Source organism: Fringilla coelebs (assembly GCF_963513975.1).
Source record: "Fringilla coelebs genome assembly, chromosome: 2".
NCBI lineage: Eukaryota > Metazoa > Chordata > Aves > Passeriformes > Fringillidae > Fringilla > Fringilla coelebs.
The window spans coordinates 2,139,935-2,154,200 of NC_140029.1; the positions used below are offsets into that span (position 1 = coordinate 2,139,935).

At 53.5% G+C, this 14,266-nt stretch overlaps 1 protein-coding gene across 2 annotated transcripts in view; it reads left to right on the forward strand.

Annotated features, from left to right (window-relative positions):
• The window catches only part of RUNX1 (RUNX family transcription factor 1), a gene marked incomplete at both ends in the record, with an annotated part of 183,666 nt that extends 170,039 nt beyond the window's left edge, over positions 1-13,627 (forward strand). For both annotated transcript variants that reach the window (XM_084201208.1, XM_084201209.1), the window contains 2 exons: positions 9,342-9,503; positions 13,134-13,627. In XM_084201208.1, coding sequence (XP_084057334.1) covers positions 9,342-9,503; positions 13,134-13,627 — 656 coding nt within the window. The remainder of the gene's footprint in view (positions 1-9,341; positions 9,504-13,133) is intronic.
• Between the last annotated feature and the right edge of the window lie 639 nt (positions 13,628-14,266).

Here is a 14,266-nt window from a genome sequence, read left to right on the forward strand (position 1 = left end):
AAACCTTCCCCGGGGGGGACGAAGCGGAGCCCGCATTGCCCGGGGCTGGCTCCGCGCTGTGCCCCGGGTGCCGCAGGCTGGCACCGCGAGGGGACCCAGCCCGCCGGGGCAACGAGGAGCCGCTGGTGGAATTTTACAGTTGGCTCGGTAATTTTCCAGCCCCGAGAATGCCAGCCTTGTGCGGCCGCTGCCCTGCCCGGGATGGACTTTTGGAAAGTCCCCCTTATTTATGCTAATGACTAATTGCTTCAGCTGCCGGCAATGCCACACCTCGCTGGCTGTGCTGGGATTTGCTGCGTCCCCAGGGAGGCAGGGAGAGGGCGATTGAGTCATTTTGGATGCCTGGCTTCTGAGGGAGAGGAGGTCCGAGTCATTCCACATCATTTCCCGATTTTTTTGTGTTTCCCATCGCTCCACCTGGAGCTGCCGGGGCAGGAGAAGGAGTGGGAAGAGAGGCAGAGACAGACGCGAGGTGATGGCAAAAGCAGGGAAGGAGGAAAGGCCAAGCTGGAATTTTTTTTTTAGGGCAGCTTTTGGCATCTTTCAGCCGAGCTCAAAAGTACACGGAGTATTTCTGTGCTCACAGGTCATTTCCTCGATTGGGCAAGACACCTCTGTGAATGAACAAGCCCAGTCAAGAGCGTTCCTTGCCTCACACTCCGAGGGAAGAAGGCAAAGTGACACCAGAAAAAAGTTTCCCTTTGGAAAGATTAGCAAATCTAATGCAGATTAGATTTACAGATTTTATATATACATTATATATTTTATAGCTTATATAATATATTATATATATTTAATATTTCATTTCTATTTTATTAGATTTATTAGACAGGGAAAGAGCCGGGAAAGGGGGAAGAGGGACAAATGCCGGCCTCAGAAAAGCCTTTAGGGCAATCCAGGAGCCGGCTCTCCTCTCGGGTGCCCCCAGGGTGGCACCCCCGGGCTGCTCCCTGCCCGTGCCGGCTCCGGGCCGGATCTGCGGAGCCGCTTTTGGGCTTTGCTGCGTGTGAGTGACAGAAATTTGGGCAAGTGGCGAGAGAAAAGCCTGGCAGCGGCGGCAGCGGCGATTTCGCAACTGCTGCGGCCGTGCCGGGATGGGGTGGGGAATTTATGGGGCAAAAATGGTGGATAATGAAGGGTTCAGCGCTCGGGGCTGCCCGCGCCGCCTCTCCCCGTCCTGGCTGCGCAAAAATCACCCGGAGGAATTGTCTGGGACAGGGAACCGCAGGGGGAGCGGTTTGGGAGGCAGGGAGGTGAGGAAGGGCAGGAAGGGAGGGGAGAATGAGAGGGGGATGAAGGTGGGAATGAGAGAAGGATGAAGGGAATGAGGGTAGGATGAAGGGAACGAGAGGAGGATGAAGGTGGCAGTGAAAGGAGGATGAAGGCGGCAGTGAGAGAGGATGAGGGAATGAGAGGAGGATGAAGGTGGCAGTGAGAGGAGAACAAAGGGAACAAGAGGAGGATGAAGGGAACAAGAGGAGGATGAAGGGAACAAGAGAAGGATGAAGGGAATGAGAGGAAGATGAAGACGGGAATGAGTGGAGAATGAAGGTGGGAATGAGAGGAGGATGAAGGTGGGAATGAGAGGAGGATGAAGGTAGAAGTGAGAGGAGGATGAAGGTAGAAGTGAGAGGAGGATGAAGGGAATGAGGGGGATGAAGGTAGCAGTGAGAGAAGGATGAAGGGAATCAGAGGAGGATGAAGGTGGGAGTGAGGGGAGGATGAAGGGAATGAGAAGAGGGTGAAGGCAGCAGTGAGAGGGCGATGAAGGGAATCAGAGAAGGATGCCGGTGGGAATGAGAGGAGGAGGAAGGCGGCAGTGACAGGAAAATGCAGAGAGTGAGAGGGGGATGGAGGCATCAGTCAGACCCGTTCCGAGGTGTACCTGCTCCACGGCCTGACTCCCGCCCTGCCGCTGCTGCTTCCCGGGACCGCGGGATCCCGCCGGGATCCGGGCTGGGAGCCGCAGCAGCAGCAGCAGCAGCGTGTGACCTGCGGGTGTTAGAAACGAGAGCAGCTCCCGGTACTAAAGTGATTTCGGCATTTTTTCTAATCAAAGAAAGGCCTAAAGCCAGGGGGGCCCGGGCCGAGCAGGAGCGATCCCGCCGAGGCTGCTGCAGCGCCGGCCCCGATGTTCCAGGTGGAGCAGCGCAGCTTCCCTGGCTCAGAAGCCCCTTTCATCCTGTGTTTTGTCCCTTTGGATCGGTTTCTGTTTGGATCCTTCTTTGCATGAAGGTTTAGGCCTTGACTGGCAATTCCAGCTCTGTCTGGCTGGCTCTGGTGCACTTTGCTGAGGTGTGTTATGGCACCGCATTTCCTATAACCACCCTTTTAACCCCTTTTACAACACAACAACCAAACTAACAGCGCGTGCTTAACCATCTGTCAACTACTTTACAACAGTTTCTAACCTGTTTTTAACACGGGGACACACGGAGCTCTCCCCTGCTCCAGAACCGCAGCAGGCTCAGCCACATCCACACCTCCCTGGCAGCCCCTGCTGCTCCAGGATCTCTCACCTGCTTTGGGTTTGGAGCTTTTAACGAGGCATTTTCTGGTCAGGATATAAAGATCTTGTGGGGGTTTCCTTTTAGCCAGCGTGGTGTGCTTGGTTTGTTTGTTATATTGAAATAGGGAGGGGGGTTTTGCTGTGGCCTCAAGGAAAAATCTGACCTGGGGTTTATGAATAACCCACTGAAAGTTGCTGATTTATGGCTTCCTAGGGCTGGCAGGATAACAACATTTTTGGAGGGATCCTTTCATTTTTCCAAGAGAAATCGTGGCTGCCCCTGGATCCCTGGCAGTGTCCCAGGCCAGGCTGGACACTGGGGCTGGAGCAGCCTGGGGCAGTGGGAGGTGTCCCTGCCGTGGCAGGGGTGGCACTGGGTGGGCTTTAAGCTCCTTCCTGACCCAAACCAGTCTGGGATTTTGTGATTCCATGAGGTGTGCCTTACATTGTGCCCCTTCCAAAACAGAATCACGTGGAATTACCATCCCAGGACTTTCTGTTTCTATGTCCCAGAGATTTCTACATCCTCTGTGCTTTGAGGCCGCTTTCCAGTGTCCTGTGCGAGCTCAGGAGCTGTGCCGTGCTTTTGACAGAGGCCTTGACCCTTCATCTTGTGAGGTGTGAAGGAAGTTCTCACAATCACTGAATGGTTTGGGTTGGAAGGGACCTTAAATCTCCTCTTTCCACCCCCTGCCCTGAGCATGACACCATTCAGTGGATCAGGTTACTCTGCATTTTGTCTGGGCTGTCAATAACAGCTTTGGATCCAAACTCAGCTCTGTGTCACGCCCAGGAAAGGACAGGAAAGGCTCCTGTGGCTGGCAGGTGTTTGTTTGTCCCCCTTCCCCAGGCAGGGCCTGCTGAGCAGGGATGGCTCCAGGTGTGGGTGGATCCACCTGAGTGTGCGAGGATGGGGAAGGGCCTGGAGGGGCCATCCTGGAGAGGCTGAGGGGATTTGGATTGTCCAGCTGGGGGAAAGGAGACTGAGGGGAGACTCAGTGGGATTGCAGCCCCCCAGAGGGACAGCTCTGATCTCTGCTCTGGGACAGGGACAGCACCAGGGAGCAGCTGGGGCTGGGCCAGGAGGGGTTTGGGTTGGATTTTAGGGCAAGGCTCTTCCCCAGAGGGTGCTGGCACTGCCCAGGCTGCCCAGGCAATGGGCACGGCCCCGAGGCTGCCAGAGCTCCAGGAGCCTTTGGCCAGCGCTGCCAGGGATGCCCAGGCTGGGCTTGGTGGGCTCTGGGCTCTGGGGGATCCCCGGGGGTTTATTCCCACTCAGGAATTCCATCATTCCCTGCTCCCTCCTGTGCGTCCCTCTCTCGGACCCCTGCAGTGCCCTGAGCCACAGGGATGCATTTTTGGGCAATTCCCGGTTGGGAACCAGCGGGAGCCGTTCCCAGAGCGCTGTGAGGGCTTGGGGAAGCCGCAGCTCGGGGTTTTGGGGGGCTCAGGGGGGTTTTGGGGGGCTCAGGAGGGTCCGGGGGAATCCGGGGGGTTCAGGGGGGTTTTGGGGAGCTCAGGAGGGTCCGAAGGGTCTCAGGGGGGTCCGGGGGATTCAGGAGGGTCCAGGGGGCTCAGGGGGGTCCGGGGGGCTCAGGGGGGTTTTGGGGGCTCAGGAGGGTCCGGGGGGCTCAGGGGGGGTTTTGGGGGCTCAGGAGGGTCCCGGGGGTTCAGGGGGGTCCGGGGGGCTCAGGGGGGTCCGGGGGGCTCAGAGGGGTCCGGGGGGCTCAGGGGGGTCCGGGGGGTTTTGGGGGCTCAGGAGGGTCCGGGGGCTCCGCGGGACCGGCTCTGCCCAGAGCGTCAGCGCCACCCAGCGGCCACAGCGCGTAACTGCACCCCGCGGGCACAGCTGGGCCAGCGAACATCTGGGGAAACATCTGGGGAAACAGCCGGGAAACAGGCGGGAAAGCAGCCCGAGCACCCCGCGAAGGGGAGACCCGCTCACCTCGGTAGTTTATTTCGCCCCCGTCCCTCCCCCGAGAGCGCGCTTGGGTTAAATCGTTAAAGATTGCGCAACATCTGCACGGGTTAATTACAGCTGATAATTACAGCTGCTGAGCGCCCGGAGAACGCGGCGATTTCGGGGCAATAAAACAAGACGAGGCACGAAAGATGATGGTTCAATAATGGGGTGTTAGGCGGGAGGGAAGGGGACGGGAGAGCTCGTGACTGCGCGGAGAGGTGTGAATTATTGCACCATAATTCTGGCCCTGCAGGGGCTGGCTGCAATTAATAACTGTTTTCATGTTTGAAATGCGTTTTCTCACACCATAAAAAGCAGAAATGGAAAGTGATCGCTAGTGGGAGAAGCGCTGGGAAGACTGGGCAGCAGCTTCCCTGGTTTTGTGTTGTTTTGAGCTGCTTTTCAGTGATTTGGGGGGATCCTGTTTGGCTTGAAAACTGTGTGGACCCAAAACTCTTCGGGTTATTTATGTTGAAGTAGCTCTGCCTGGAAATCTCTTCATAGATATTCCCAGTTGGGGAGCAACTCCCGTTTATTTGGAGCAGATTTTCACCAGATTAACTTCAACCACTTCAGTTCCCCATGCCAAGCTACCAATCCTGAGCCCTCTGGATTTGGAAAGCAGGAAAGACTTTGTTGCTTTTTTTTAATGGGTTCAATTTCAACCCATTCCAGTTTAATTTTGGGAAACCTGAAAACTGAAGGAAAGCAGATATCCACAAAATAAAATATCATTTGAGGCCCTTGATCCAGCAGCTGGAAATGCAAACTTTACTGGGAGCTGTGTTTGCTTCTTGGTACTGAAACCGGGCCATAAAAATGCAATTCCAGGGATGCTTTTCTCCACTTTTTATTAAAATGAACTGGGAGGGTGGTGCCTGGGGTTATCAGCACAACCTGCTTTCATGTGTGTACATCTATAATTCACTGTATTAACATCCCTCAGCAGAGTGCAGCCCCTTAACCAGGCTGATGGCAAAAAGGGAATCTTTAAGAGCGAGTTCAGGGATTGGGAAAGCAGGTACCAAGACAGAAAATTGATTGGTTGCTTGAACCTTCACTTAAGAAAGACTTAATGGGATGAGGAGATTAATAAAGAGGGTCTCTGGGGCTGCTGGCATTGCTTTAGGGACCCCAGAGGTGAAGGTAACAGGAAATGGATGGGGCAGGTCAGGGACTGCCAGGATTTCTGTGGATGTTCTTACAGAGATTTCGGTTCATTATTTGATTTTTAGTCAAGATGCAGCTTTTGTGCACTGATGTTTTTGTGCCCTGGGATGGGCAGTGCCAGCAGGTCAGGGGTGATCCTGCCCCTGTGCCAGCCCTGGGGGCTCCTCTGGCTGCTGTGCCCAGCTCTGGCTCCTCAGCACAGCAGGGCCAGGAGCTGCTGGAGCTGAGCAAGGGCCTGGAGCAGCTCCGTGCCCAGGAAAGGCTGAGGGAGCTGGGGCTGCTCAGCCTGGAGAAAAGGAGACTCAGGGCTGCCCTCATGGCCCTGCACAGCTCCTGAAAGGTGCCTGTGCTCAGCTGGGCTGGGCTCTGTCTGCAGCAGCACTGACACAGCCAGAGCACACAGCCTGAGCTGCACCAAGGGAAATACAGGCTGGAGAGCAGGGAAAAGGTTTTCCAGCAAGGGTGAGAAAGTTCTGGAATGGCTGCCCGGGGAGGTGGTGGAGTGCCCATCCCTGGGTGTGTTTAACAAAGCCTGGATGTGGCACTGGGGGCCAGGGCTCAGCTGAGCTGCTGGGGCTGGGCTGGACTTGATGGCCTTGAAGGTCTCCTCCAACCCAGGGATTCTGGGAATTCTGTCTGTCCCTGTGTGTGTCCCTGTGTGTGTCCCTGTGTCTGTCCCTGTGTCTGTCCCTGTGTCTGTCCCTGTGTGCAGAGGTCAGAGCAGCCCAGGCTCTGCTCCAGGCCCAGCCATGGCCCCAGAGCCACGGGCAGGGGCTGAGCCCAGAGCTGGAGCCGAGCCCAGAGAGGGGCTGAGTCTCCTCCCTGGCACATTCCAGAATATAATCCCACAATCCCAGGTGGGCTCTGGGGTGACCCAGAGGTGGCCCCGGGGACCCCCAGGGTCCCTCCATCCTCACCAATCCTGGGGTGCTCATTTCAGTGGCACTGAAAGACAGAATCCAGATTTCAGTCCACTCTTCTGGCGGTGTTCCGTCCATCTGTGACAAGATCCTGCCTCCTCCATCTTGTCATGCACCTTCTTACTGGTGTCCATGGGATTCTGGGACTCTGGGCTACTGGGGTTCTGGGATTGTGGAATACTGGGATTCTGGGGTACTGGGAGTCTGAGATTCCAGGATTCCAAGATTCCAGGATTCTGGAATTCTGGGGTTCTGAGAGTCCAGGATTCTGGAATTCCAGGACTCTGGGATTCCAGGACTCCAGAATTCTGGGATTCTTGGAGTCTGAGATTCTGGGATTCTGGTGTTCTGGGATTCTGAGATCCCATGATTCTGCAATTCCAGGATTCCGGAATTCTGCGATTCTGGGATTCAAGGATTCTGGTATTCTGGGGTTCTGGAATTCTGGGATTCCAAGACTCCAGGATTCTAGAATTCTGGGATTCTGAGATTCTGAGTTGGGAGTCTGAGATTCTGGGATTCTGGGGTTCTGGAATTCTGGGATTCCGAGATTCCAACATTCTGGGATTTTGAAATTCTGGCATTCTGATATTCTGGGATTCTGGGATTCCAGGAATCTGAGATTCCAGAGATCTTGCATTCTGGGATTCTGGAATTCTGAGATTCCAGGGTTCTGGAATTCTGGGATTCCAAGATTCAAGGATTCAAGAATTCTAGAATTCTGGGATTCTGGGACTCTGAGATGCTAGAATTCTGGGATTCCAGGATTCTGAAATTCTGGGATTACAAGATTCTGGGATTCTGGTGTTCTAGGATTCCAGGATTCTGGGATTCTGAGATTCCGGGATTCTAGAATTCTGGGATTCTGGTGTTCTGGGATTCCAAGATTCTAGAATTCTGGAATTCCAGGATTCTGGGATTCTGGAACTCTGGGATTCTGGGGTGCAGCCGAGCAGAGCCCTCAAAAAGGGGGTGACAGAGGGACCCGTGGCAGAGCACAGCCAGGGCTGCTGGGCTGGACTGGACAGGGCACTTGCCCTGCCCTGCCTGGGATTCCCTATTGGAATTCTGCTCCCGGGATTCCAGCACTCGGGAGAGGTCCTGAAATCCTTGGATTTCCTGCTGAAATTCAGGAGCTGTGGCTGAATGAACCCCACATCAGAACCAGAAGCTGCAGTGTCACCCCAGGCTGGGCTCTCTCTGGGGGTGCTGTGGGGTGTTTGTTTTAACGCCACCCCCGGAGTTTGGATTCCCTCCTGTCCCTCCCTGTGCCCTTGAATCAACTCTGACCAGAAATTAACAACCAGGTGATGCTGCAATCCAGAACACCACAGCTTTTGTGCTCTTTGTGTTCCTCCTAAAGCCCATTTGATGCAGGTGGATGTTGCTTTTTTACCAGCATGAGACAACTGATTTTATTTTGGAGGATGGCTGCCTGGAAAAAAAATAATTAAATATTAATAATATCTGAATTTGAACTTGTTACTCAGCAGAAAAATCCAGCTTCAATCTGCAGCTTCACCAGTGGCTTTTGAGAAGCTGGGGGTTTTGGATAAATCCTGCCTTGTAAACAGATGGAACAAACAAAATGTAAAACTCATCTCCTTAAAGAACAACAAAAGAATATTTTCCAGATGGGCTTTCTGATGGGAGATCAAAGTCCTCATCTCAGACTTGGGAAATTTCCCTTCCTTGCTGGTATCAGTTTTATCTGCATGCAGATCATCCAGCATTTGGTTTTCTTTCAAAAAAGGCAATTGTCTTAAAGGAGCTGCAGGAGGATGCTCTAAAGCTGAAGAAAATAGAAAAGATTTTACTAAAAATGGGGGGGGGGGGGGAATTTGGGTGGGTAAAGGGGAAACTCTTTGATTCCTTTGATTTATACAAAAATGAGATATTTCAAAATCTCAGCTTCACCTGCAAAATGAAACAAGCAGGAAACAGTTGAGGCAACTGATTTGGACCAACTCCTTTTTGGGCTCCTCTGATTCCAAACCTCATCCCAAGGGGTTCTGTGGGCAGAAAAGAATCCCTTGGTGGTTTTATGGATTCTGCATCCCCCAGGAGCTGCAGGGACAAGGGGGAATGGCTGCCAGTGCCAGAGGGCAGGGCTGGGTGGGATCTTGGCACTGAGGAATTGTTCCCTGGCAGGGTGGGCAGGGCTGGGATGGAATTCCATCCCTGGATCCCTGGCAGTGCCCAAGGCCAGGCTGGACACTGGGGCTGGAGCAGCCTGGGACAGTGGGAGGTGTCCCCGCCATGGCTGGGGTGGCACTGGGTGGGCTCTGAGGTCTCCTTGATGCCCTGCACGACAATTTTTGGCTAAAAGAGCTGTGGGCACACAGCCCCAAAGATGAGGAGGAGTTTTCCCTTTGGAAATTTTAATCAGGTTTTCCCTCTCTTTTTCTCTGGTGTTGGGGCAGGGGTTGGACTTGATGACCTTAAAGGTCTGTTCCAACCCAGTGATTTTCTGTGTGTGATTTTGTGAGTAATTTTTCCTGTTAGGTATTAATGGGAAACAGCAAGAAAGCTTCGCGAGGAAAAAAATTAAGATAAAATTAAATTGAATGAATTAAATATTTAAATTAAATTAAATTAAATTAAATATTAAAATGAAATGAAATGAAATAAAATAAAATAAAATAAAATAATAATAAAATGGGATAATTAAATAATATTAAATTAAATTTTAAAAATAAAATAAAATCATAAAATAAAATCACAAAATAAAATAGAATAATGTTCTAGAAAGCAATCCTGGGTGTGTTTGTGCTTGCAGACTCCCGGCAGGTGCAGCCCTCGCCGCCCTGGTCCTACGACCAGTCCTACCAGTACCTGGGCTCCATCGCCACGCCCGCCGTGCACCCGGCCACGCCCATCTCACCTGGCCGGGCGGGCGGCATGACCTCACTGACAGCCGAGCTCTCCAGCCGCCTCTCGGGTAAGGGACCGCCCCGGGACACGGGGACACGGGGACACAGGGACACTGCCCCGGGGAAAACTGCTGGCCCTGTCCCCACCTCGCTGCCCCCAAGCCAAGGGGACCTTCCCTGGTGACAAACTTCTGTCCCAACCCTTGGGCTGTCCATGCTAAAGGGACACTTCCCTGCTGGCCCTCTCCCCACCCCTGCTGCCCCCAAGCTGAGGGAATGCTTCCCTGGTGACAAACTGGTGGCCCTGTCCCCACCCCTGGACCTTCCACGACAAAGGGACACTTCCCCAGTAGCAAACTGGTGGCCCTGTCCCTAACCTGGGTTCTCCATGCCAAGGGGATGTGCCTGGTGACAAACTGGTGGCCTTGTTTCCACCTCTGGGCTCTCCATGCCAAGGGGACCTTCCCTGGTGACAAACTGGTGGCCCTGTCCCCACCCCTGCTGCCCCTAAGCTAAGGGAACCTTCCCTGGTGGAAAACTGGTGGCCCTGTCCCCATCCCTGGGTTCTCCACACCAAGGGGACCTTCCCTGGTGACAAACTGGTGGCCCTGTCCCCACCCCTGGGTTCTCCACACCAAGGGGACCTTCCCTGGTGACAAACTGGTGATCCTGTCCCCATCCCTGCTGCCCCCATGCCAAGGGACACTTCCCTGGTGACAAACTGGTGGCCCAGGTGCTGCCCCAGCCCTTCAGGGGCTCTCTGGCAAAGCTCGTTCCGAGGTTCTGGGGGAGTTGTGGGAAGAGCAGAGAAACAGAATTTTAATAAATAGAGAATTTTAACAGATGAGCTGCCTTGGGATAAACCAATCCCAGACTGGGCTGGGAAAGATCTCAAAGGTCATGGAGTCCCAGCTGTGACCCATCCCCACCTTGTCCCCAGCCCAGAGCACTGAGTGCCACCACCAGCCCTTCCCTGGGCAGCTCTTCCCAAGGCCTGACCACCCTTTCCAGGAGGAAATTCCATCTGGTGTCCAACCTGAATCCCAAACTGGGATTTGGGGTTTGGGGTGGGAGGAACCTTAAAGCCCATCTCATTCCCTGCCAGGGACAGGGACACTTCCCACTGTCCCAGGGTTGCTCCTGGGGCTGGGAGCCCAACAGAGCACTGTCAAAAAAGAAGGAAAAGGAAGAAAAGCAGCACTTTGAAGGTGTAGGGAGCGATTAAAATGATTCAGATTGCCAAGGAATGAAGGGCATTCCAAGGTATTCCAAGATATTCCAGCTCTGTTTCCATGCCTCCCCCTAAATCCAGAGCAGAGCACAGCAGGTTTTGGGTGGACATTGGCTACAGGATGGTGGGGTTGGACATTTTAGATGTTGCACTGAATCCTCTTGTTTCCTATGTCCATCACATCGTCCTGCAGAGTTTTAGAAGCCACCAGAAGAAGAGGAGTGAAATCCACCCCAGTTCCACCCAGTTTAACTGTCCCTGACCCGCACATCTTGAAGCAATCTGTGCATGCAGCAGCAGGAATTTTCTATAAATGAGTGAGAGCCATATCATTCTAATTTGCATACAGCTTTTGCAAAAATCCCTCCTTTAACTCCACATCTTGCTCTCGTTTGAAGGCTCAGGGTTTCTTCTGAGATCAGAGGGAACCACTTGAACGTGCTCCAGCCTGCTCTGCTGTTGTCATGTAGAGCTTTGAAAGCCTCACACCAAATCCAAAGTATTTGCTAGGTCTGGGTGATAAGTGCATTGTAGAGAAGACTGAAAACATAGGGAACTTTTCAGAAAAAGCCATTTCTTCTTTTTAAAAAAAGCCTGTAAAATTTCTCATTCTTTATTTATACAGAATTAGAAATAAAAAATTTTAAAAACATTTCAAATTCCCCTTAGTTTTCCACCAGGTCCTTCTCCACAAAGCTGCTTTTTCTGCCCATGGCCACAGGGATTTTCCTTGGAGCAGAGTTTCTCCATGACTTGTGAAGAAACCTGGAAAGGTTTTGTTCCCACGTCAGCCTCCTCCTTTTCCTGTTCTAATTCCTTACATCAAATGTCATTCAGCATTCCTGGGAGAATCCGTCACAACCTTTTCTGTCACCCACACTTGAAAAAAATCTTCTCTTGGGCAGAACAAAGAGCAAATTTGAGGAGGATTTTAGGCCCTCCCAACTTAAGACCTGGTGTCTCCAAGGAAAAAACAACAATGTGGGATATATTTGAACCATCTTGACATTAAATGTCATTACCCTGCTTTTTGCCAGGGCAGAACGAACCCTCCTCTGATTAACAATGTATTTAGGCAGTTTTAGGAAGTTTCTCAGGAATGAGGTGTGGAAGCAACGTTTAAAATCTGGCAGATGCCACCTTAACCCTGCCTCCTCCAGAGCTCCTGCTGCTCCATTCCATCCTGTGTTTTCCCATGTTAAACCTAAAGGTGATGGGGTTTAGGGGAATGAAATGTGTTCCCATTAATTTTCCAGGGAAAAAAAAAAATCATGGCAAATTCTAAAGGAAGCAAAGAGCAAGTTCAGAGCTCATCTGAGAAATTAAGGCTCCTCAAGGTGGGCTGATGTGTCCTGATGAGCTTTCAGAGCTTGGCTCTGGAGTGTGTCTGCTCCAAGAATCCCAGACTCAGTCTGCTCCAGCTTGGAATCTGGAGGGAGCCAAGAGCTTTGTTTTCCCTCTGCTCCTCCTCAGGAGTATTTCCTTCAGCACACGGCTCCTCGGCTGCAGACTCCACGCCTTGGCTGCCAGGAGAAGTTGTCTTTCTTGTGGAAAGATTTTTTTTTTTTCTGTAATTATTGTTGTTATCTTAACCAGGCAGAGCTGCCAGCTCTGGGATGAGACCTTCCATTAACCTGAGTCACGATGAGGATCCTTCCTAAAGAGGATCTGCTGCTCTTGTTTAATCTGGGCACGGAAAGAGAGGATGGGACTGGACATAATCCCATGGATGTCAGAGAGAGCAGAGCAGGATTTGACTCTCCTGTGGAACATTTCAGAGTGAGAGGAAAGGGGCTGTGCCAGAGGAGGCTCAGCTGGGACAGCAGCAGGAATTTGCCCATGGAAAGGGGGCTCAGGCCTTGGCACTGCCCAGGGAGCTCTGCAGTGCCCATCCCTGCAGGTGTGCCCTGGAGGTGGCACTGAGTGCTCTGGGCTGGGGACAAGGTGGCCGTGGGGCACAGCTGGCACTGCCTGGGCTGGCAGGGCTGTGCCAGCCTCAGGGATTCTGTAAGGAGCTGGGAAGGGGCTGGAGCCCCAGGAGGGGCTGAGGGAGCTGGGCAGGGGCTGGAGAATTCCTGAGGGAGCTGGGAAGGGGCTGAGCCTGGAGCAAAGGAGGCTCAGGGGGCCCTTGTGGCTCTGCACAAGTCCCTGCCAGGAGGGGACAGCCGGGGGGGTCGGGCTCTGCTGCCAGGGAACAGGGACAGGAGCAGAGGGAACGGCCTCAGGCTGGGCCAGGGCAGGCTCAGCTGGGCCAGCAGCAGGAATTTGCCCATGGAAAGGGGGCTCAGGCCTTGGCACTGCCCAGGGAGCTCTGCAGTGCCCATCCCTGGCAGTGCCCGAGGAAGGGACACTCAGTTAACAGCTGGGCACGGGGCACAGCTGGGCCTGGCCCATCTCAGAGGTTCCTCCTGACCCGATTAATTCTGGTGCTCCCATAACATTCCCCTCCCTCCCTTCCCTCCCCCAGGGGCGTCCGACCTGACGGCGTTCAGCGACCCCCGGGTGGGCATCGAGCGCTCCTTCCCGGCGCTGCCGTCCATCTCCGACCCGCGCATGCACTACCCCGGCGCCTTCACCTACACGCCCACGCCCGTCAGCTCCGCCATCGGCATCGGCATGTCTGCCATGTCCACGGCCTCCCGGTACCACACGTACCTCCCGCCGCCCTACCCCGGCTCCTCCCAGGCTCAGGGCGGCCCCTTCCAGACCAGCTCCCCCTCGTACCACCTGTACTACGGCACCTCGGCCGGCTCCTACCAGTTCTCCATGATCTCCGGCGGCGAGCGCTCGCCGCCGCGCATCCACCCGCCCTGCACCAACGCCTCCACGGGCTCGGCGCTGCTCAACCCCAACCTGCCCAACCAGAGCGACGTGGTGGAGGCCGAAGGCAGCCACAGCAACTCGCCCACCAACATGGCCAGCACGGCCAGGCTGGAGGAGGCCGTGTGGAGGCCGTACTGAGGATGAGGAGGTCAGGAAGGAGCTCGAGGGTCAGGACTTAACGCGCTTCCCATCGGCCAGAGGGATTCCAGAAACTTCCCTGCGGGCCCTGCCGCGTTCATCCACGAGTTTCAGGAGCAAACCCTCGGGAAGTCAGCGCTCCCAGGGGTGGCGGCTCTCGTTGCCAGGCCCTGGTAAAGGATTCCCGGCAGGAGAACGAGCTTCTGGGAAGGAGGACGCCCCGGTTGGTGGTGCAGAGGTAGCGAGGGTGGGTAAGAGGGTATCCAGCCTGATTCCAGGCCTGTGGCTTCCCAACGTGCCTGGGCTTGAAGGTCTCCACAGCCCTAAAAGAGAGTTTCGGTTCACTTCTATTTTTAAGACTTAAAATCTTTAAAAAAACAAACCCCAAAAAACAAAAATCAATTTTAGCGAGTTTACTGCATCTTAGGGACATCTTAAGTGTAAGGAAGTATAGGAAGATTCCCAGAGGGAAACTGTGAACGCTTCTGTTTTAGCAATGCTGTGAATGAGAGGTTTTATATGTTGGACTTCATTCTTTCTTTTCTTTGTTTTGTTCGTATATTCCAAAGAATATGGATTTTTTTTATTACTGTTTTGTTGTTGTTGTTGTTGTTTTGGGTTTAGGTTTTTTGGTGGTTT